The following is a 24,264-nucleotide window of genomic DNA, read 5'->3' on the forward strand; positions in this document are numbered from 1 at the left end:
TAAAAAATTACTAATTTCTGGACCCAACTATATTAGATGTAATGCAGAATAATCCAAAAATATTGTGTTACCTGCACATTTTGGGATCTTTTCCTTTATGCCATTTCTCCCTCACTGAGCAGTCTTTACGACGCACAGAGGTAAAGACTGCAGCTGTATTCCCTTTTCTCTGTCTGCTACAGGCTACTGAAAGGTGAGGAAAATGCCACTTCCATTTACATGTACGACTGGTTTATGCAAATAATTCTGACATTCGGTACACTTGAAGATGTCGTTAGTAATTTGTACTGCTTTTGTTCTTTTGTTTTCCACACTTCTTATTCCTGATGTACAGTATAAACATACAATATTAGCTAAAGGGGTTTTCTGAGATTGTATCATATTTGGCCAAAGGGAGGAAATGCCATAAAACAATAAATGACCCATTACTTACCTGATAAATCCCCCCCGGCGTTCCAGCACAGCCACTCCGGTGCTCCTCTATGTTTACAGTGTTAAAGCGATGACGTGCCCACATACCCACGTGATTTCTACATTCAATTGCTGGCCTCAATGGTATACGGCATGAAAGAAATATGCACACTTTCCACATGCGAGCACCCATACAGGAGCGAGTGGTCATGGAGGGTTGAACAGCAGTGTGATGTAAGGCAGCCATTGACAAAATGATTATAGGTGCCACTTTCCATTAATATGTGTTAAAAGAACCTACAATGTCATGGTATGCGACTCCATAATTGATTTTCCATTTTCATCTTGTTGCCGTTTCTGCTACCAAATAAGTTCTACGTTGCATGTATGCAATAGAGAACTGCTGTCTTTGTCCATGTGACTGACTTCTTACTGCGGCATTGCACAGTTTGCAATGTAGGGAGCCAGAAGCAGTTGGCTCCGTACATTGCATAGTGGCCGTTCTGCAGAACTGCAGCTCTGTTCCTATTTACTTGAATAGGAGCATAGATGCAGTATTGCTACTCGGCTGCTATTCCGTGACCGGAAGCCGACTGGTTTCGGCATGGACTTCCGGTGGTGCCCAGAGGCAGCCAGAGAATCTGATCGGCGCGAGGTCCGGGTGTCGGACACACACTGATCATATACTGATGACCTAGCCAGTGAATAGCTCATCAATTGTCCAGTAGTGGACAACCCCTTTTAAAATTTTAATTTAAAAACATAGATTAAAAAATTATGTTCAGTAAGTCATTAAGAAGACTAGATATATTTTGTAACCAGTAGAACAGGTTTCCAGCAGTCAGTACAGATTATTTTGCCATAACAGATTCGGAAAAAGTTTGTTGAGGCCCCTCAATAACAATAGATTGTAGTGCCATCTTTAGACCTTCCCTATACCTAAGCCAGCCATACACGTGAGGTAGCTGTCAGCAAAATGCTCATTTGACTGGCATCTGTTTCGGCCAACTTTGGTTGGCTCGGCTAATCGTACATGGTTAATCCAATGAGTAGAGGAGGGCAGTGGAAATCCAACATGCTCGATCCCTCTTTTCCCCGACCTCATACGACAGATGGACAGTCAGCAAGCCCCCATACCCATCGTCAGCTGGTCCACTAGATATCGGCGGGTTCAGACTACTTTTCTCTCGTGTATGACGAGTGTTACAGATTAGGTCTGTCACAGGTCACAAGGAATATAATCACACATTGCTGCTATTTAAATGGAATGTGTTATGAAACTAATCTCCTAAGAATGTAAATCCTCATTATAAAATGTAACACAACAGGCATTACCACATAAAGGTATATGTCAGTCTTAAAAAGGATATATTAAACTGCAGGCATGATATCCATAACTAATGAGGCGCTCTAAGTACATAATCCACAGGCTCAGTCAGTAACTCAGCAGTGATTAAGTAAAAGGTAAAGTGGGATCGGCGGATATGACGCCCAGTATATGTTAATGCAGAGATAGTTATCCCTTAAGAAGGAGCAGATGAAATCACTGTAGTCGACTGCGCTATTGATTCTGCCAAAACAATGGAACCCTGTCACAGCGGTGACAAACGGAAACCTTTAGCAACGTTTCCGTCACCATTGAGATCAATGGTGAGGGAGACGGAAGCGAGGGCTTCAGTTTGCCTTTCCGTCGAGGGATTAACCCTCAACGGAAGGGCAACGCTGATGTGAACACCGCTCAGGCCAATATTCATATGTAACGCAAAGCCGCACCACTGCCACATTGTAAAAGCCACGAGTGCTTTTTGTTGCGGTTTTGCCATGATTATTGGCACACGATATTTTTTAGGAACTGCTGGTATAGCAAAGAGCAGTGTGGCTCAGTTCAATGGGAAAAAACATACAAATAAAACCCCAGGGATGGGGCGAGCTGCAACTAAACCAAAACACTCCAGCATGCCCCAAAATACATGCAATATTCAAATGTATAGTGTAAATATGTTCACACTCTGAAGATTTATTGCGGAAATTTCTGCGTCTGAAAACCCATTCCATACATCGGAATCGGGAAGTTTCAGCATTTTTTTTTATTTTTTTTTATCTTTATTCTCCATTTATAAAATGTAAATACCATATACAATATATTGATCACAAATTTCTACAAAGAAAAATGTACATACCTTATTTCACCCCCTCCATGGATCATTAAAAAGGGAGAAAAATAAGAAATAAACAAACAAATAAATGAGACCACAGTAAAAAGTAAAAGTATCACGTCTGAGGTTTGTACGGAATCCTCACGGTTGTAAATATGTTTTGCCAGTTTAAGCCAAGCTTCACACGTTATTAAATGGGCAGAGATCCATCTTTTCTCTATAAGAAGCCTTGCCAAAAATAAGTCTTGTAACGAGTTTCTACTCCGGTAAACAATGAACAAACAATTCAGACATATCATCTAAAAGGCAAACAAAAGAGTAAAACTGCACTACCGTATTAATTTTCTGCGGTATATATGCCAATACCTTTGACAAATATTACATTCTGGAACAAGTCCAAATAATATGCATAAAATCCACGTTTAAAGCGCCACACCTGATACAACTAGAGGTTTAAAGGGAACCTGTCACCAGAATTTCACCTATTATACCAGCAGTACCTGGTGGAAGGGAGTGAAAAATCATTTTTATGTAACGTATAATTCTCTTCTAAGTAGGCTCTATACCTTTTAGTATTCAGTTTAGTTGTATGCTAGTGAGCATAATAGTCATATCTTTATTTCTCAAGCCTTTCCGAGTTAACCCCGCCTCCTCACATTTGATTGACAGCTCCTCGCCTTCCTCGGCACACACGAAATCCTGCGCTTGCGCATCGATGTTCTGGTGCCTACGCACAACGGGACATCATAGCGGTGCATGCACAGTAACCAGATTTGAGGCCCGGACGAAACAGTTAAGGGTGTCAGAGGAGATTTCTGCATTCGGCGCTGGCCAGTTTTCGGCGGTGGGTGGGCATAAGAAGAGGAACGAACGGGACTGCCGGATTATTACTGCAAAAGGCGCAAAATGTTTGCAGACCGTTATTTACGGTTGGAGGAAGAGTTTAGGAGAGGGCATAACGGCAATGAACTTTTGACAGCAGCGGCCAGCGAGGGGCGAGTAGAGTTCAATAGGTGAAATGCTGTGACAGGTTTTCTTTAAAGAGGCTCTGTCACCAGATTTTGCAACCCCTATCTGCTATTGCAGCAGATAGGCGCTGCAATGTAGATTACAGTAACGTTTTTATTTTTAAAAAACGAGCATTTTTGGCCAAGTTATGACCATTTTTGTAGTTCTGCAAATGAGGCTTGCAAAAGTCCAAGTGGGTGTGTTTAAAAGTAAAAGTCCAAGTGGGCGTGTATTATGTGCGTACATCGGGGCGTTTTTAATACTTTTACTAGCTGGGCGCTCTGAAGAGAAGTAACATCCTCTTCTCTTCAGAACGCCCAGCTTCTGACAGTGCAGATCTGTGACGTCACTCACAGGTCCTGCATCGTGTCGGCCACATCGGCACCAGAGGCTACAGTTGATTCTGCAGCAGCATCAGCGTTTGCAGGTAAGTCGTTCTGAAGAGAAGTGGATGATACTTCTCTTCAGAGCGCCCAGCTAGTAAAAGTATTAAAAACGCCCCGATGTACGCACATAATACACGCCCACTTGGACTTTTACTTTTAAACACACCCACTTGGACTTTTGCAAGCCTCATTTGCATAACTACAAAAATGGTCATAACTTGGCCAAAAATGCTTGTTTTTTAAAAATAAAAACGTTACTGTAATCTACATTGCAGCGCCTATCTGCTGCAATAGCAGATAGGGGTTGCAAAATCTGGTGACAGAGCCTCTTTAAAGCTGTCCAATTCTATGCAGAAAAGAATAATAGTCTATGGAAGGATTTATTAAGACTGGCATTTCACAAGATGTTCTTAATATAAAGAAAAATTTGAGAAAATTCATAAATACATCGCATGTTTCGGCTGGGCGGTGCGCCATAATTGTGGTTCAACAACCACGGCCATGCGCTATTTATTCCTCCTCCTTTCGTCCATAAAATAAAAACACATACTCCCTCAGTGCTCCTTTAATTTCTTCTGGCTCCCTCATCCTTCTAGCTTTACTCTTACAAGTAGCTGCCGGCGGGCAGCATCCGTACCTTATATGCGATGCAGCACATCAACGTCATCAAACTTCGATACTGTTTCGATACTCTGCATCTCCAAACGGTTCGATACCGTTATTTCATGTATTTCGATACTTAGGTGTGCGGCCGCACAGCTCAGTATAGTAACACATTAATTTATGAGAGCGGGGCTGTGGCTGTGTAATACAGCCATTGCCCCGCTCCTGAGACCTGATGCGCGGGGTCAGGATGATGCGATGTGGCCGGCGCTGCACTAATGAGCGGCGGCACTGAAAACAGAACATGGCGGTCGCGCTGCAAAACACCCCCATGTTCTGTCCTCAGCGCCTGAACCGCCGCTCATTAGTGCAGCGCCGGCCGCATCTCCTCATGCTGACCGTGCGCGCACTTCCTGTCAGGAGCGGGGCAATGACTGTATTACACAGCCGCAGCCCCGCTGGTGGAGATCAGAGAAACCTCATCTCCGCCGTTATTCCCGTGATGCTGCGATCACAGCGGACTGCAGCATTCAGGGGAAAATGAGAAAGGGGGATGCCCCTTGGATCGAGGGACATACCATATATGGACAGACAGCCCAGGGTCCATTAAAGGACCCCAGGGCTGTCCTATCATATTTCCTGTTAGGGCATACTTAGGTATGTCCTAACAACTGCCTGTGTACTCTCCGTACACAGGCGAATGTACTGTAATATAGATGTATGCCAGTACATTAAAGTTTAAAAAATAAAGTAATCTTAAATTAAAAAAAAAAAATACACCTACACCTTTTTTACAATAAACATTAAAATAAGTCTCGATACATAAAATATACACATTCAGTATTGGCGCGGCCTTAATAACCTGCACAACAATTTTTTTGCATCATTTATGAGGTGTACGCTGTAAAAAAATAAAATAAAAACTGCTTTCTATCACTTATTGTGAAGCACGAGGTACGATGAATTTAACCTCCATGTTCCTCACATCAATAGTAATTAACCCCATCATGTACCTCACATATTAACCCATTATGACTGAGAAACATGATGGGGTTAATTACTATTAATGTGAGGCACATGGAGGTTAAATTCATCATCACACCACACGCCTCACATCAGAAAATGGAAGAACTTTTTTTTAATTATTATTACTGTTGGCAAAGTATCGAATTGGTATTGAAATCGCAATACTAAACAAAGTATCGGTATTGAAGTCCAAATTCTGGCATCGTGACATCCCTAGTAATCAGTTCTCTACAAAAAGTAGAAAGAGAAACACCTCCAGCTCACCTTCGTTGCAAATGTGGTTTTTGGGATGATCGTGCACGGATCCTCGTGTCGGCACACTGTAGATAGACGAGACTAGGAAAAATGGGTTTGGATCCAGCACAGAAGATTTGATAAAATGGAAAGGAAATTTCCGAGTTTAATGGGCCAGTACGTTTGGCAAGTTAAAATCAGGAATGAGGAGCACAGCGTGACATCCTGATAGTGTAAGCTGGCTTCAGCCATGATTAAGGACGCTCGCAGCGTCTGAAACGCGTAGGCTTTTCATTTACCACTATCACTTTCTTCCTTACACTATCAGGATGTCACGCTGTGCTCCTCATTCCTGATTTTAACTTGCCAAACGTACTGGCCCATTAAACTCGGAAATTTCCTGTCCATTTTATCAAATCTTCTGTGCTGGATCCAAACCCATTTTTCCTAGTCTAATCCGTTCTCTGTTGCATACAACGTCCTGAATCTGCCTGGTGTCATTTCCTTATATGAGTAGTGCTGGAAGGGAGAAGAGGAGTGGTGAGTATAATTATTTTTTTTAATTCATTTATTTTATTTTATTTTTCCCATGGGGGGGATGGGCAAGGTAGAGTCCCAGAGATTACCTCTACCTTGTGTAAATTTCCACTGTGATGAACACCATAAATTATAATCATTTTGTTTGGCCTCTGGCCACACTCCCTTTCACTGATGACACGCCCCTCTCCACAAAAGTGGAGAGTGTGGCGCAAAAAAGGCCTAAAGTCACAATTTGCACCACAAATTTTGACTTTTTGGCCCTTCAGTGACTTCTCTATGCCAGAAAACTGGCATAGAAATGTTGATAAATTACCCCCTATGGGTATGTTCACACAGTTGTTTGCAGGCAGAAAAATCTGCCCCAAAATTCCTGAAGGGATTTTGAGGCAGTTTTTGCCCTGCCTGCACGTTCTTTGCCTCGTTTTTCGCCTTTCTCTGCCTCCCATTGATTTCAATGGGAGCTCAGAGGCAGAACTGCGGGAAAAAGAGCATTTTGCTTTTTTTCCCCCGCAAATGTTTTCCGCTGGTGGGAGGAAAATGCCTCCGCCTCCCATTGAAATCAATGGGAGGCTATTACAGCAATTTTTTGGTGCGGTTTCTGTATCAGACAGCGCCAAAAACTCAGTGAACAAGCCCTATGTATCCACTGTTTCCATCTATCCTTGAACAGAACCCATAAATAGTGTTCTCAGTGTATCCTAGACTCAAAACTAAATGTCGAAATGACATGAGAATTAATTAATTTATACCATTCCCGTGTTCCACACTTTTGCGAGTTAGAAGAGATGAGAAAGTACAAAAGGAGGGAGGATTGTGTACTATAATAAACAATAGAAGTAGAAGCAGCGCTTCATAGTTGCAAGTATCTAAAAAAAAAATTGTTGAGTAAAAATGGCAACTCTCAAAAGGAAGCATTGTACCGCATTTAAAGAGCCAAGACACAAAGATTAGTCCCTTTTTTTTATTTTCAAAAAATGTTAGGCGGGATTCACACGAACGGGTCGTTCCCGAGCCCGAGTGCCGGCCGGTAAAATCAGCCATTCTGCCCGGCCGGTTTGCATAAAGTTTTTTGCATTCGTGCCGGGCCGGGCAGATCCGGACAGTGACATCAGCGGCAACTCCTGAAGGGGAATCCCCATGTGTTCGGGGATTCCGCTTCACGAGTTTCCCCTGAAGTCACTGCACAGATATGGACAGAGACATCAAGCGCTCTGTCCTGGAGCGGAATCCCCGAAAACACGGGGATTCCGCTCCTTCAAGGAGCTAAAGTGCTGCTGCTACTAGCGGAGACATCGAAGGTGTCGCCGGGCCAGGAAAACAAGCAGGGGACGGGAGCCAGCGCAGCGCTCCCTCCACCTGCTGTACACCCCGGCCCTTCCTCACAGTGTACAGCGATGCCATTCGTCAGAATGGCATCAACTCCTCCTCCTCACATGCACTCTGCGCTGTGAGGAGGAGGAGATAGAGCGCAAGCGCCGGAAAACCCGGCCATCACTCGGGACACATCCCGGTGATGGCCGTGTATTACCCGACCCCATAGAATTCTATGGGAGCCGGGCGGCCGGGTACCCGGCCTAAGATAGAGCATGTCTTATTTTTTGACGGCCGGTTTTCCCGGCCGTCAAAAAATCGGTCGTGTGAATAGCCCCATTAGGGGTCTATTATTCCTAATGCAGCCGGGTGCCGGCCGATTTATGAACGGCCGGCACCCGGCCGGGAAACCCTGCCGTGTGAATGAGGCCTTAGTCTCCTTTTTCTGCAAATTCGAAAAAATTTGTTATTTCATAAAAAAGTAATGGACAGAAAGTGAGTGATTGAAAATACCAGTTTCATTTCTTCCCAGACTCTCTGAAACATAGTATATAAAGGATAATTTTTAAATCTTGATCCATGTAATTCCAATTCACAACTATGTACCATGTCTTTCCGACAGTAAGGGTCAGTTCACACGTTGCGTAAATAGTGCAGATTTTTCGCAGCAAAGCGGATGAGATAAAACAAATCTCATCCACACGCTGCATAAATACTGAGCGGAAAAACTGCTCAGAAATTGACATGGGGTACGGAATTTTATTCCGCAGCATATCAATTGTATTTGTGTAAATGCTGCTTATTTGTTGCGGGTTTTCCCCATTGAATTCCATGAGGGAGGTAAAATCTGCAACAAATAGCATGTGTTGCTTTTTGTACGGCAGGTTCACAGCGATTCCACCACAAAGTTTTTTTTTTATACTTACCCAGGAGTCTGTGTTTCTTCCATTAGGCCGACCTCCTGGGATGACGTTTGACGGCTGTAGTGGCGGGCACATGGAATGAAACCTCATCCCAGGAGGCCGGCCTGGATGACGTCAGAAGGCCGGCGTCCTGGGATGATGTTTTATCCCATGTGACTACCCCTGCAGCCAATCACAGGCTGCAGCAGTCTCCTGGGATGAAACGTCAGGCCGGCCTAATGCTACAGTTTTCCACATCAGCCATTCTTGGCGTAAAACTACACCAAACTTTGGTGCGGTTTTTCGGCGGAAGTCCCTGCGGCGCACATACTCGTGACAGGTGTTACCCGCCCACTTGACTGTCAAAGACTTTATTTGCATATCGGCACCAAAACTAATTGCACCTATATCTCAGAAGATGTCCACTTCAGTTCTTTGGACAGGTGGCAGTTCCTCTTTGAAGAGGCTCTGTCACTAGTTTAGTAATGCCCAGTCTCCTAGCTAATCTGATAGGCGCTGTCACACTGATAATGCTAGTGAAAATTGTGTCCCAAAATGTTTAATATTTTAAAAGTTTTATGTTTTTTCTAAATATGCAAATGAGGCTATATTAGACAAGTGGGCGTCAACACCAATGATGGGTTGGAGCTACCTCACAGCCTCTGACACTGTCCTATCAGCATGAAGCTGCTTCACACAGTGTGAGAGACTGACGCTGGAGTGAAGGGGAATCACTTCAAATAGTCATATCTCCGACTGTGGTTCTGGTGTCATATGAAAGAGGAGGTTCTAATCCTTCATATGACACCAGTATCGCAGTTCTAGCTGTGGAACAACCGGAGATATCGCCAGTTGAAAACAGTCGGGAATGGAAGCTGTATACTATATGATCACACTGTGCTGCTGGGCGGGGAAGGGGGAGAAGCTGTAAGCTGATTGGACAGCATCATACAGAAAAAATTACACCGCCAAGAGTGAAAAGAAAGTCACCACCTATGTGGCTATTCGAGCCACATTAACATTTAGAAAAACGCTCATAACTTTGCAAATAAACATTTCTGAAAAAAAAATTACATTGTAGTTATCAGCATCATAGCGCTTACTAGATTAGTTAGGAGATAGGGAATTAATAAACTAGTGACAGATCCTCTTTAAACCTTGGGCAGTCGTGTCTTTGGTGTAGCATCATCATCTTCTTCTTCTTCATCACTCTAATTCATGTGATTCCCCCACCCCCTTAGCAAATAGTTTAAAACATTCTTCGTTTTATGGGCAAAAAAAAACACCTTGTTTTTCTCAGCGCCAAATTGGACTAATGATTGTTCTTCACTGCGCGAAGCAAGTCTCATCAATCAGTGGTCCGCTACAAATGAATTCAATTGTGTGCACAGCGCGCTACCTGTTAAATCCTCACTGGGTTTCTTAATGATGTTCTTAAAAGATCAAATTCTCAAATTACATTTATCTTGTTACTGTGTTTGTATTTTTTTAAAGATGAAACCAAGCTGAAACTGTGGAATATCACAAACAAGAATGTTTTACATTTACCCACCATCTTCCACCACCTCCCACATCTTCTGTCCAAGGAGAACAGCTTGCAGCCAGCAATACACGTGGGTCAAGGGAGGACTGGAGGTAAATCCTGCTTTATTATTTAATTTTTTCTTGTCCCTGTCTTGTCAGCCCAAAGACAACACATATTGTCATGCTATACAGAAGAAGAATAGTTAACAGGTGTAGTTATCCAGCACCAAATATTGTATATGGAACATACAACTGTATTACCCCACCTATAGCAGTGCAGTGCGACTACACCTGGTGGATTGAAGCAGTGGTCAGATTAACATACATTAGAGGGCCAAGGTAAAGAGGGGTAGTAGGGCACACGCTCCATTGACAAGGGAAATGGTAATGTCCATTTATTTTATACAGGAGGAATAACTGAGTAATGACACAATGCAAAAGATGCTTCAGCATGGTTATTTACTAGAGCAGACATGTTGGGAGCGCTGAATTCTTAAATGTGGAAATGCTGTAATAGTGCTGAATTGGGGGGTATTCACTAAATCTTGAAGAGAACTAGTAAGCATCCTGCAAATACTTCTCTGGCCTCCAAGGTTTCTCATCCATAAACAAGTGTCAAAACATAAAGTTACATAGTTGATAAGGTTAAAAAAAGACAAGTGCAACCTATAATTCTACCGTGTTGATCAAGAGGAAGGCAAACAATCCACGAGGCAGATACCAAAAATTTCCTGCCAGACAAATATATCAGAATTAATCCCAGGATCCACGTCTCACCTCTAGAATCTAGTGAGAAGAGTATTCACATAAGCGTTAGGTTCAGTTGATGGGTTCTGCCAGACCTTTCCGTTGGAGGAACCCATCAACGGAAAGGCAAACGGAAACCATAAGTTCCGTTTGCATTACCATAGTTTTCAATGTTAATGCTTTTGTTACTAATGGTTTCCGTTTGGCTCTGTTCCGTAAGGTTTCCGTTTTTAGCACAGTCCGTTTGCCTTTCCATTGATGGGTTCCTTGGAAAGGTCTGACGGAACTCATCAACAGAACCTTGACGTGATGTGAACAGGCCCTTAAGGACACTATTCCCCCTCATTCCTGATGCTCAGAAATAAGAAGTTTGGGGGGGTTACTCTGGCAACCGAATTTTGCATTTTGGCGTCATTTAGGTGACAATATTTTACCAGCTAGTTCAGCTGTGATGGGCATCATACAAATGATGACAGGTGCTCTCTAAGGCCAAAAGATTGAGGCCTCTGCTTTCATAGTGGGAAACCAAAAAAGAGGTAGCTGGTATGTGGCTATACAGATAATTCGAGATCAGAGAAATGTTGGGAGCCTGGTAGTCATTTCTCATTGAATCCTACCTTTTGTGGGAGTTTTGAATTGACATTGGCAGAAGACATCTTCAGTAGCTGCTTGGCAGTCTTTTACACTGTCATTAGTTGTTTTTTTGTTACTTCCATTTCATTAATGAAATCTATTCTTTTCCACCAAAGTTTAGCACTTTGCTCTTTCATTGTCTTATTGTTCATTGCTAATGTTTTTATTCCTAATGCCTGTGTCACTTTCCCAGTGTCTATAGTAATGGGGATCCCCAGCGTGAAGAGAGAAGTTCACTCCTATCTGACAGACACCCTCAACTCATTGATATCTGAACTCAACCAACAAGAGAAGGAAGACTGTGTGATTGTGGTTCTAATTGCCGAGGTACAAGATATCTACCGCAATGTCCGTCAATACTCATTGGCCTACGGCCAGAACGCTCACTTCATCACATATGAGCAAACCTTACACAAGGCTAATTGAAAAAGAAAATTAGGATACAGATCCTTTATGCAAAGAGATGCCAGCCTGCATTATGAAGATGACACAGAAAGAAAGAACACACTTTCCTTGTGTCAAGGAAGTGATTATGAAGAATCTGCATACAGTGTCGTCTTAGTATATATTTGTTCCAATAGGTCAGAGTTCTACCTTTTCTTGTACAGCACATTTGATAGACATAGGGGCGCGAGATAGGAGTCTTCATTTGGGTTTACTATGAGGTGGCCAGACTAGTAGAGGCTCAGCTTCTCTATGCTAAGAATTCTTACATTAGGCCTTTTTACACGAGCCAATGATCGGGCAAATGAGCATTTATATAAACGCTCATTCCCAATCATTTCCCTGGCTGATCATATAATTTCTGCAGCATTAAATATTATCATTGTCGGCAGCATATCCTCCCTGTGTAAACAGGGAGATGTACTGTTGACATGATGGAAATGTATTGGGACAAACTATCATAGTAACAATCGCTGGTGCCCATACATAGCCAATCATTGCTCCTTGTGAAAGGTACAAACGAGTGTCAATCAATGAGCTGTCTTGTTGATCGGCGCTCGTTTTCATGGCCCATATCGGGCCGTGTAATATGACCCAAAGTCTTAGGGGCTGCCGGGTTTAGCAGATGTCTTCAGACACAGGTTGATCATGACCATCTGTGATTGTCTCCTGACCATATTCACTAGCACGTCTGACTATAATGCTATTGTACTCAGTGGAAATCGTATCTATCACAGGGCGTCATCTTGCAGCTACGTACTCTTCCATTTGTTTAATGACCTTTTATAGCTGAAAATATTGTAGTGTGTTTATTCCATCTTTGTTATATTTGGAATATTAGAAGTCTTTATCTATAAAACGTCCCAGAGAAATACAATGGCTTGTTGAGTATCTCTAAAAGGCTTTATTTTCAAAACTTTTGTTGTACAAAACACGTACAATATACAGTAATACCAAACAAGACATTCCGAAAGGCATCATCACAATGAATAAAAATCAATCCAAAGCAGAGAAAATGCATACACAGGACATAAAAAATATCAGTTAATGCCTGACTGAGACAAACTAACATTCGCTCACATTCATCCTAGTGCTCTGACCTTCCCACCCCTCAAGCCACCGTCATTCAGTAAGTAACAATTAGACCGCAGTTTCTAGAGTCTCCAACCACCTTGACCAAATTTTACCAAATTTATCTGGGCATCTTATGCTGAGATAGTTTTTGATACATGGGTATATATTTGTTCACCAAGCGCTTCCAATGTGCCAAACTCGGACCCTCTGTATCTTTCCAGGCCATAATCACAATCTTCCTGGCACAGAAAAGAACAATGCGAAAGAATATCTTGTCATAATGGATCCGTATAACGTCATTCAAAATGCCCAAGAGGCACAACTGAGGGGTAACAAGTTGTGGAAATTCAAAGTGTGTATGAAGGAACTCCACTACCTCTGACCAAAAGGGGCCAACTCTGGGGCACACCCATAAACAATGTATATAAGTACCGACATCCGACTGGCAGCGAAAACAACTATCTGAAGTCAATGCTCCCATCCTCTGAAGTCTGACTGGTGTGTAATAGATCCTATGTAAAAACTGAGACTGTATCAGAAAACCTCTAGCACTAACCACTGAATCAAGAAAGGAAAGTCCACCTCCTTCCAGTCCTCCTCTGCCAAGTCAGGGAGATAAATGCTTTATCAAACGGTCTATGTCCTAGGGATGTCATTAAGGAGTACACCTGGGTGAGGACCTTTGAAAGATCTGGAGCGCCAAGTAGGTCCTCCAACTTAGAGAAACCCACTTGAGGTGACATGTAACCAAATTGGGCACACCAAGCATGTCATAGCTGGAGGTAATGAAAAAAACCTGTCCCTGAAATATTAAACACCTCCTGAAGATCTGAAAAGGATACAAAGCCAGAGTCAACCATAAATACCTGACACAGGAATTTGACCCCCGACCACATCACCGCTCCAGGTAGTGACTCAAGATGGGACAGCCAAGGATTATTCTATAATGGAGTCCTAGGTGAGCATACAGGGACCGTAGGGACCTTCAACTGAGCGTGAGCTGCTCTCCAAACCACAGCCACCGTCAGAAGAGGCAGCGGAATGCAACCTGGGGATTTGAATCTATATAACAAATTTGTAAGACTTTCGTAAGAAGTCATAAGTGCACCCGCAGGTGCAGTGGCTGCATTGCACGCTGGTGGATAGATATAGATATGAGCAATCACCAGTTGGAAAGTCAAGTAATACATATAAAGATTTGGCGCTGCCATTCCTCCCATCCGTTTAGGGGCCTGCAGCAGACTAAGACAACCTAGGAATGCCACCCTGCCAATAAAAAGATTGGAGAATACTATCGAGTTGTTTATAGAATCTTTTGGACAACGCAACAGGACATGCACGAAAGAGATAAAAATTTAGGCAAATACATCAAATGGATCTGGGCATCAAGTTTTTAATGTTACAACGACAAATTTTACTGTTCCTCTTATTTATCAGTCAATGGGTGAGAGAAAGTAGTAAGTGACTTTTAATAAATTTGTGCCAGCCTGTATGTATTGCCAGCGTAGCTTCTGTCCATGCGTCATAAATTGGTGCAGAATTTGAGTCAAAATGCAGATAGTACAGCTAGGTGAATCAATCAAATGAAAGTAACTTTTTTTTTCTTCTTAAATCTGCCAATTTTGGTGCCCCTTTTAGTTTAGATTGGACATACCATCTGTGCAACTGCAAAGGGACCCATTAGGTAAGGGGGCCCACTGCCCCTCTAAAAGCAGCTAGCAGCTTCCTACTGTCTGTTAGTCCTCTGAGCTAATAAATTGCATGGCTCACAGTAACTAGTGAATTTTTGGAAAGGCATAAAATGGATTCTCTATGACGTGCAATTGGAGAGCTAGGGGCCCAAAAACTGTTCTTGCACAGGGCCCCTTTGATGTCTTTGTCCGCCTTGAATCTCGACCCTTTCATCTTGCGACTTTATCCCTTCAGAATCAAGTCATGCTTGACACTCAATCTAATAACGAAAAACATTTTGTATTGTTTTATAAAGGCCAGTTCGAATGGTTTAGTAGTATTTTATTTCTTTGTGTAGTGTCTTGATCTTACTCTGCAGAGTACAGATGTTCAGTCATTCCCCCTCCATAACCAGGTATAGTTTACAGTATATTTTCTCTTTTACAGTAATGTATATACTTTGTGAGATGTGTAAGTAAAGCATATACACTCCGACTAGGATTAATCTATCGCGACCAGCAGGAGTCAGTAGTGCATATCACTGCGTCGGCATATTTGGATTGGAGATTTGTTTTGTTGTGTTCATACCCTGTGCTAAAATTAGGTTGTAAACGAAAAAAAATTAACCCAAAAAGAGGAAGGGAAATACATGTAAGATTTGTGGAAACCACTGTTAGACTGTGAATTATGTTGCCCCACCCTCTATCTCAGCAGGAAATCCCAGTACGCTGTAAAGCATCATTGAGTGGAATTAAACCCTAGTCAATATCTAAATTACATTCAGCTGCATTCTGTCTCTAAGCAATCAGCAAGTACTCGTGAGAAGTAAAGTTAGTATTGGATTATATACACCGATCAGACATAACATTAAAACCGGTGAAGTGAATAACATTTATTATTTAATGACCATGGGTGCCACATCAAGGGGTGGAATATATTAGGCAGTAAGTGAATAGTCCGTTCTTAAAAATGTATGTGTTGGAAGCATTAAAAATGGGAAAGTGTAAGGATCTGAACAACTTTGACAATGGCCAATTTGTGATGGATAGATGACTGGTTTAGAGCTTCTCCAAAACGGCAGGTCTTGTGGGATGTTCCCGGTATGCAGTGCTTAGTACCTTCCAAAGGCGATCCAAGGAACGACAATCGGTGAACCATCGACAAGGTCATTGGCGCCCAAGCTTCAGTGATGTGCTTAGGGACCAAAGACTAGCTCTTCTGTGGAATCGGACCAGAAGAGCTACTGTAGCCCAAATTGCTGAAGAAGGTTCTGTTTGCTATGATAGAAAGATATCCGAACACACAGTACATCGAAGCTTGCTGCGTTTGGGGCTGTGTAGCCGCAGACCAGTCAGAGTGCCCATGCTGACCCCTGCCCTCCGTCAAAAGTGCCTACAATGGTTACATGCGCATCAGAACAGGACCATGGAGCAATGGAAGGAGGTGGCCAGATCTGATGAATCACATATTTTCTTTTACATCATGTGTACAGCCGGGTGCGTGTCCGTACTCAACTGGGGAAGAGATGGCACCAGAATTCACTATGGGAAGAAGGCAAGCCGGTAGAGGCAGTGTGATTCTCTGGCAATGTTCTTCTGGGAAACCTTGTGTCCTGGCATTCATGTGGATCTTACTTTGACACGTACCACCTACCTAAAAAATATTGCAGATGAAGTATACTCCATCATGGTAACGAAATTCTTTAATATCCGTGGCCTCTTTCAGCAGGATAATTGCAAACTGCAAAAATTGTTAGGAATGGTTTGAGGAACATGACAGAGTTCAAGGTGTTGACATGGCCTACAAATTCTCCAGATCTCAATCTAATCGAGCATCTGTGGGATGTGCTGGAAAAACAAGTCCGATCCTTGGAGGCCTCACCTTGCAACTTACAGGACTCAAAGAATTCGCTGCTAATGTCTTGGTGCCAGGTACTACAGGACACCTTCAGAGGTCTTGTGGAGTCCATATCTCGACGGGTCAGAGAAGTCTTGGCGGCTCGAGGGGGACCTTAACAATATTAGGTGGTTTTAATGTTATGATCGGTGTAAGTTTCACATCTACAGGCTAAATATAAAGAGGTGTACTAAGCCATTACAGTAATTATGCTTCTAGTATCTATTTAACTGCTGACTGGAAAGCGGTTGAAGTGAATGAGAGAAAAGGATGCAATTCCTGTGAATCACGGCTAAATGCGTGTTGACGACTTGCAATGAGCAGGAAGAAATGCGCTGCGACCCCTTCAAAACAGCTGATCCCAACCCATCAATTTTTAGTGTCTGGAAAACCCCTTTAGTCTACCCATCTTAGTAGACTACTAATTTTTTTTCTTAACTTTCCCCGTGTCCTTTAGCAGATAACCAATTATGAATTGTGAGATAAGAGAGCAGGGAAGGAGAGCTCCTGAAAATTAATCAACCTCAGACTCCTGTTACAAGGTCAATTTTTTTAAATTTGTAATTTTTATTTTTTTGTTCCGGCTAGTCTCTTTCCCGCCACTTTAGTCTGCCTGTGCATTGGCATGTGATGATTACATTAACGCTGCAGTAACAGAGTTCTGCAAAAAATGCTTCTGTAGCAGAAAACACCATGTCCGCTCTAGTTGTGTCACAGTAATGTGAGGACGATGTTACTTCAGCCAGGAGAGATACTTTTGACAAATCTTTTAATATTTACTCATGTTAGAAAAAAAACATACCCTTCGGAGTTTTATTATTTTCTTATACTTTTAATAAGGTTTATTATGTAGCTATAACCAAAATGCCTGATTCACCTGTTTACATCTGGAAGGTCCCATAGTTTTTTTTCACCAACAACAATTATACACATGTGCATTTATATATCCCCAATTGTCCAAATCCGAAGTCTAGCTATAGGGGGTGCAGGGGTTGCATACACACCCGCGTCCAGGTTCCTGAGATGGCCCAAAGTTCCCAAACCCGTCTACATTCTAAGAAGACACCAGTATTATAAATGGCACATAGTAGGCGAGGGTTCTGTTACAGATTTGCTATGGGACCCAGGAGCCTAAAGTTATACCTCTGGCAGATGCGTAGGTGTTTTGCACGGGGGCGAAAAACATCTGAGTGGGCCTGAACCCAGTGGGCCCCCTACACAGTATATTGAACCATTAGTGGCCCCCACATAGTATAATGCCCCTATTGGTGCCCCAACACAGTATAATGCCCCCATACCTGCCCCATGCAGTATAATGCTCCATAGCTGCCCTGATACTGTAATACCCCCATAGCTGCCCCATACAGTATAATGGCCCCCCCATAACTAATATAATGCCCCCATAGCTGCCACCACACAGGATAATGCCCCATAGTGCCTAATAAAAAAATATTTACCTATCCCCGTCCCACTGGGAGTGGAGGAGATCACTCCGCTCCTCCGCTCTTTGCAGTGTGTGGCTCTGCGCAGACAGGCGTGATGACGTCACTACATCGCGCCTGTCTGCGTTGAGGCACTCGCAGCTGGAGCAGAGGAGCTACTGAACTCTGGTCCAAATTCTGCATTAAAAAAAAATCACTAAATAAATATACATAAACGCATATATGAATATAATCAGTTTGGGTCCTTTATCCAAAGCCCCCACCTTTTTTTCTAATTGAAGCCTTTTCCAGCATTTTCAGAAATGTCGGACGCATTTGACGTTGCAAAGGACTTATAATATTTCTTCTCAACTGCCGTGTCATCTCAACCTGCTTTAGCAGTGCCTGAGTTGTCTGCTCTATGCTAGTCTGACCATAAAGCTATTGTTAAGCTCTGTTCACACTAGCGCCATGGCTTTCGTTTATCACTAGCTTTATTCACATCTGCGTCGGTGGCTTCTTTAGGGACCTAAGTCGCCGTTCCGGTGAAAAATGCCTGAAGAAATAACGCAGCATTCTGCGCTATTTCTTTCTCGAAGACTCACAGAAGCCCGATGGAACCCATTAAAGTCTTTGATGCAATGGCTCCGGCACTTCAAATTTCTCATTCTTCTGTTCCTATGACAGAACAGAAGAATGGAAAAACTAAAGCCTGAGCCATGATGGCTGTGAGGGATCCGGTTTTCTATGGATTCAAATGGTTACTAACAGACTTTGTGGCCTTTAATGGGGTCAGTCAGGGTTCCAACATTTTTGACGGAAAGTAGCAGACTATTCTAGTTGTCAAAAATAACGCAAAGCCTGACGAACACCGAAGCGCAGATTCGGAGCCTTAGTAGTTGTATTGTCAGTGGCAAGTTACTACATCTTATCGACAAACCGACACCGAATGGAGAACAATTAGTGGCTCTGGAATCGGTGGAGTCCTGCCCTTCCACAGATCAGATGGTACATAAGATTAGAAATCCTTTTAGGATGATTTTATTTGGTCCAAAGGTTATCTGTTTCAATTCTTCGCACTGAGCTACTGGCCAATGTAAATGGTTTCTGATTTCGGTTACATATAATTTAGATACTGATTATTATAGTATTTTGTTCCTCTTTTTAACGTATTGCTTCTTTTAGACATGGACTGTGAGTGCCTTTGCGAAATGTAATTCTTCATAAGAAAATACATGCACATAGTTTTAAATACACATTTTTGGTTCATTAGCGACAACAAAAAGCTCACATTTTTTCTCAATGGAAAAAAATAAGCTCTTAACTTAAAGAAAAATCTACCGGTGTTTATAGTATGATATCGTGTTTTCTTCTATTAATGCCATTACGGGAAAATGTACAGATAAAGGGGTTATAAATCTTTTTAAAAATAAAGTTTTTCAGTCAGGATATAACAAATAAGCCACTTTTGTCATATAAATCTTATTTCTATTGTGCACATTTTCCAGTTCTCTGAATGCCGGCAGCAGTGTAGACAATGGACGCTTTCATTCTGATCACCATTGCTACATTCACGGTTATTTATAAATCTCTATTGAAATGTCTTATTTATATTTTTATATTACACCAAGCATATACATGCTTACTTCACAAATGTAAAAAAATGTGTTTGTACATTAGACTAGAAAGTGCCTTGACATGTATTTAAGTAAAGAGAGAAAATTCAGATTATGACAAGAAATTTTAGCTTTTTATGCCCCTTCAGATCTTCCTCTAGGCTAGTGGCTATAAAAGCATGACAACCGAGCAGCAACCTTGGAGTTTGCATAGGAATTGCTTGAAGCAACCGACCACTTGGACCATAAAGGGTACAGTGGAGAATCTCATGAGCAATAAAATTTAAGGAAGGGTAATTTTAGAGTTTTGTAGAGTGCCATAGCTGCATTTTCAGTTTTTGATCCTTTAAGACAGTGATTGCCAACCTTTTTTTTTTTACCATGAAGGCACCCTTGTAAAACATGTTCCGATCATGAGGAACATAAATAAGTCACTCCCATCGCACAAGAAACCTGCACACAGATCCGTATTACACAGACAACACATATAGCTCTCACAGTCCCACCTTTACTACAGTATATTGCTGTGTTCACACCTGCACTTTTACATTTCATCGGGAGTACTTACACTTTTGATATCAAGAATAACGCAGCATGCGGTGTCAGTCTTGTCATCAAAAAATGGAAACCTTGAAGGAACGACGATCGACCCTATTATAAGTCAATGGGTTCTATAGGCGAAGTTTACTCTATAATATGATGTATGCGGCACAGCTTTATGGCTCCCTTTAGGAACAGAAGCCACTGGCAGATGTGAACAAAGCCTAACAATGAATCTAATTTACCTCAAAGTGCACTTCATTTTTCTCAGCACAATGAGGGACTGTACTTAACCTCTTAATGACCACCCATACGCCTTTTCACAGGGGTCATTAAGGATACTTATGGCACAGTGCCGTCTTTTCAGGTCTAAAGAAAGCCGGGCTCCTGCCCTTAATTGGCAAAATCGAAGTCCAATTCTGGCCGTTTAACCCCTTAGATGCCTCGGTCAATAGGGACTGCGGCATCTAAGTGGTCTCAAAGGGAGGGGGCTCTCTCTGTCACCCCATCGGCAGACCCGTGACGAGTTCACAGGGTGAAGATGGTTTCCATGGCAGCCGGGGGTCTAACAGGCCCCCAGGTCTGCCATCAGTGTATTCCTATTAGGCCCTGGCAGAGGCATAATACACTGACGAAGTTTTGCATTATAAAAGCAAACAAACTATAGTATAGGTAAGTCCCATAGTGGGGCTTAAAAAAAAAAAGTAAATAGTTTAATAAATACGTGAAAAATCTTAAAGGCTCTGTCACCACATTATAAGTGCCGTATCTCCTACATAAGGAGATCGGCGCTATAATGTAGGTGACAGTAGTGCTTTTTATTTAATAAAACGATCTGTTTTCACCACTTTATTAGCGATTTTAGATTTATGCTAATGAGTTGCTTAATGCCCAAGTGGGCGTATTTTTACTTTAGACCAAGTGGGCGTTGTGCAGTGGAGTGTATGACGCTGACCAATCAGCGTCATGCACTTCTCTCCATTCATTTAGGCAATGCATAGGGATCCTGCTAGATCTTTATGCGCTGTCTTATACTAACACATTAACAATACTGAAGTGTTTAGACAGTGAATAGACATTCCACGGGATGTCTATTCACAATCTCTGCACTTCGTTACTCTGTCTGTGGTAGTTACAGCAGAGGAAGCGTAATCTCGCGAGATTACGCAGTAAATGACAGGTTACAGCGAGATTACGCTTTGCTCTGCTGTAACTACCACAAAAACAGTAACAAAGTGCACAGATTGTGAATAGACATCCTAATCCAAAATAGGCTGGTCACTAAAGGGTTAATGGCTCAGATTTTAATGTTTTGTCCACTCCTTAACAACCATCTTTGAACAACATGAAGATCAATTATAAGGACTCTTATGGTACCACAGAACCACGGCTGGGAAACACTGCTTTAAAGGGGTCTCCTGGACGGTAACGTTGATGGCCTTTCCTTAGAATAGTCCATCAATAACTGATCGTTGATGGTCAGACCTCCGAGACCCCCATATATCAGCACAATAAAGTGACCACGGTGCCGCTTTATTGTTTACGTAAGCTCAGCGGCTGGTCTGTATGAGTGGCCGTTCTTGGTACTGCAGATTGTCCCTTTCACTTTACATCTGGTTTTGGGCCACCATCGGGTCTCATGAACTGCACAGTCTTTACTATAATATTATTGTGGTATGAATGAAATATAAATTAATTTGTCTTGATCTTGTGCCTTTGTAAAACATTGAAGAAAGCGTATCCCAAAAGGCTTTTTGTTTTTGGGATGTCATATTTAATCTTATTTATGCAGTTGGATTATTTTTGTAGCACACTGTTGAAGCGAGGTTAAGGTCTCTTGTGTTTGAAGTGCTTGTACACAGATGTAGAAGTTCTAAGGAAGCGCGCAATTTAAAAATGAAGCTTCAGAACCAAACGACAACCCAACGTAACTGCCTTTTCATGATTAATGTCAGCAGTTCTGTATTTTCTTTGTAAATATAGCTGTGCAAACACATCATAGGGGAATGCCCAAAATACTTCAGCCCTATCACCACGGCAGTAAATTCTCCTCCGCTTCTCAGACGTTGCTTCAGTTCAAGTTGGAACAAGAAGCATTTTGACTGTCTTTAGCAATATGTGTCAAGCTTTTTGTTGGCACTTTTATATTTTATTTCCACTTTTTTTCCCTCTTCCGTAGAATATTGTTTTCAAGCTCCTGGCAGATGCTGTGTATGATTGATATGTATCTCTAAATCTAAGACTCTGTTTGCCAGGGAGCGAAAAAATACATTTATCCACTAAAGTATCAGTCCTCATTAACTACACCGTGGTGAAATGTGTCCACTTTTACTATTAGTTGTTTTAATGGGTATTGAAAGCATTTCTTTCAATGAATGGGCGCACTTATGATACCTTGGGCCCCTTGACTGGGTCTAGGCCACATTCACACGATGCGTATCACGTGCGGATTTGCCGGAGCGTAATACAGTACCAGCAAAGTAAGGGCCAGTTCACATCAGCGTTGGCTTTCCGTTCAGGGGTTCCGTCGGAGGTTTCCATCGGGTGGACCCCTCAACGGAAAGTCAAACGGAAATCTTGGCTTCCGTTTGCATCACCATTGATATCAATAGTGACGGAAACATTACTATTGGTTTCCGTTTGTCACCATTCGGGCAGGCTTCCATTTTTTCGAAGGAATCAATAGCGCAGTGATAGGGGAATGCTCAAAATACGCACGCAGGATCCACCTGTAATCTATCACATCTAAGATGTGAGCTTAGATGTGATGGATAACAGGAGGATCCTGCATGTCAGAGACACCCAGTACCCGCTGTCACTGAACCAGTCAGTCCTGCTGATCTGACGGGAGCATGATTTAGCGAACGATACAGCTGCTCTGTATGGAGAATACAAAGCAGCTGTACCTCAAAAAGTAAAAATTTTTAATAAAAACTAATTATAAAGTTGCACCAATAACACTGACCTTTTCATTAAAATAAAAATAAAAATTTTTATTTAAATGTTTACATTAGCTTTTAAGGACTGAGCTCAATGTCGGCCTCTGCTTTAGTATTAAGGCGTGTTTTTTGGCATTCACTAATTCGGTGTATAGTCAAATTCAGTTTGTCTGGTTAACAACGTCATTAATCCAGGAATCGTCTGTATTCTTATGACAGTAGGCTAGTGGCAGAAGATACTAATAAAAGCAATAAATGCAGAAAAGGGTAGGCGACAAGATGAATGTGGCACAAAGAACTAGGAGAACAGGACACGTTGTAAAAATCTCTGCAATTAACTAATCCTGCCCTTTCCTCATGGAAAGGTAGAGAACTGGACCTCCGTTTTGCATATTCCTTCTCACAGCATCTAGTCTGAGGCTCGATCCCATTTACTTTTCTATGAGAAGGTAAATTGAACACTTGCTTAAAGGTTCCTCTACAGAGCACAATTGATCACTGGGGAGGGGGTCCCAGCAGCAGAACCTTCTGTGATCGGAGACTGCCCAAGCAGACCCCCCCTCTTTAATCTGTGAAAGGTCTCATCATATATTGTCGGTTTAGAATCTAGATACTTCCTAGACTGGTTCCAGAGGACTATTCAGTCGATGTCACCCAAAAAATTGTCACGCTTGATCAGCTGGGGAAACAAACATTAACAACCTGTTATTCAATACCAAGTAACATTTTTCATTCTGAGTATATGAATTTGTGCTTTCTTTTGCAGACTGATGCGCAGTATGCAACTACCGTGGCTGACAACATCAAAAGCCTGTAAGTTTTCTTTCTTTTTTCTTTTTTGTTCTATTTTATTTCTATGTGCATCTCCATAGTTGCATGGATTTCCATTTGATGAAAATACACATTTCTCCTAAACACAAAGATGGCAAAGAATGAAAACCATAATCCCAAGGATGTAGAGTCTACAGGGGCTTGAACATATGATAATGTGAATAGGGAGAAATCATCATTTCATATTTTTTTACAATGCCCTTGAAATGTTCGTACAGCTTTTGGGAATGTTTATGGGAAATCTCGGCATGACTGTCGTTTTAAACTAACCATTTTTTACACCGCTTTTAACATGCTAGAAGTAAAAGTCTACTGAATGGTTTACATGAAAGAATTGGAACCGGCTACATA

The 24,264-nt window shown here is 42.1% G+C and overlaps 1 protein-coding gene across 1 annotated transcript in view; it reads left to right on the top strand.

Moving 5' to 3' along the window:
• Positions 1-24,264, top strand: part of MGAT4B (alpha-1,3-mannosyl-glycoprotein 4-beta-N-acetylglucosaminyltransferase B) — a 337,495-nt gene that overhangs the window by 197,007 nt on the left and 116,224 nt on the right. The window contains exons 3-5 of the mRNA XM_075856199.1: positions 10,072-10,212; positions 11,675-11,808; positions 23,849-23,895. Coding sequence (XP_075712314.1) covers positions 10,072-10,212; positions 11,675-11,808; positions 23,849-23,895 — 322 coding nt within the window. The remainder of the gene's footprint in view (positions 1-10,071; positions 10,213-11,674; positions 11,809-23,848; positions 23,896-24,264) is intronic.

Source organism: Rhinoderma darwinii, chromosome 3, assembly GCF_050947455.1.
Source record: "Rhinoderma darwinii isolate aRhiDar2 chromosome 3, aRhiDar2.hap1, whole genome shotgun sequence".
Taxonomy (NCBI): Eukaryota; Metazoa; Chordata; class Amphibia; order Anura; family Rhinodermatidae; genus Rhinoderma; species Rhinoderma darwinii.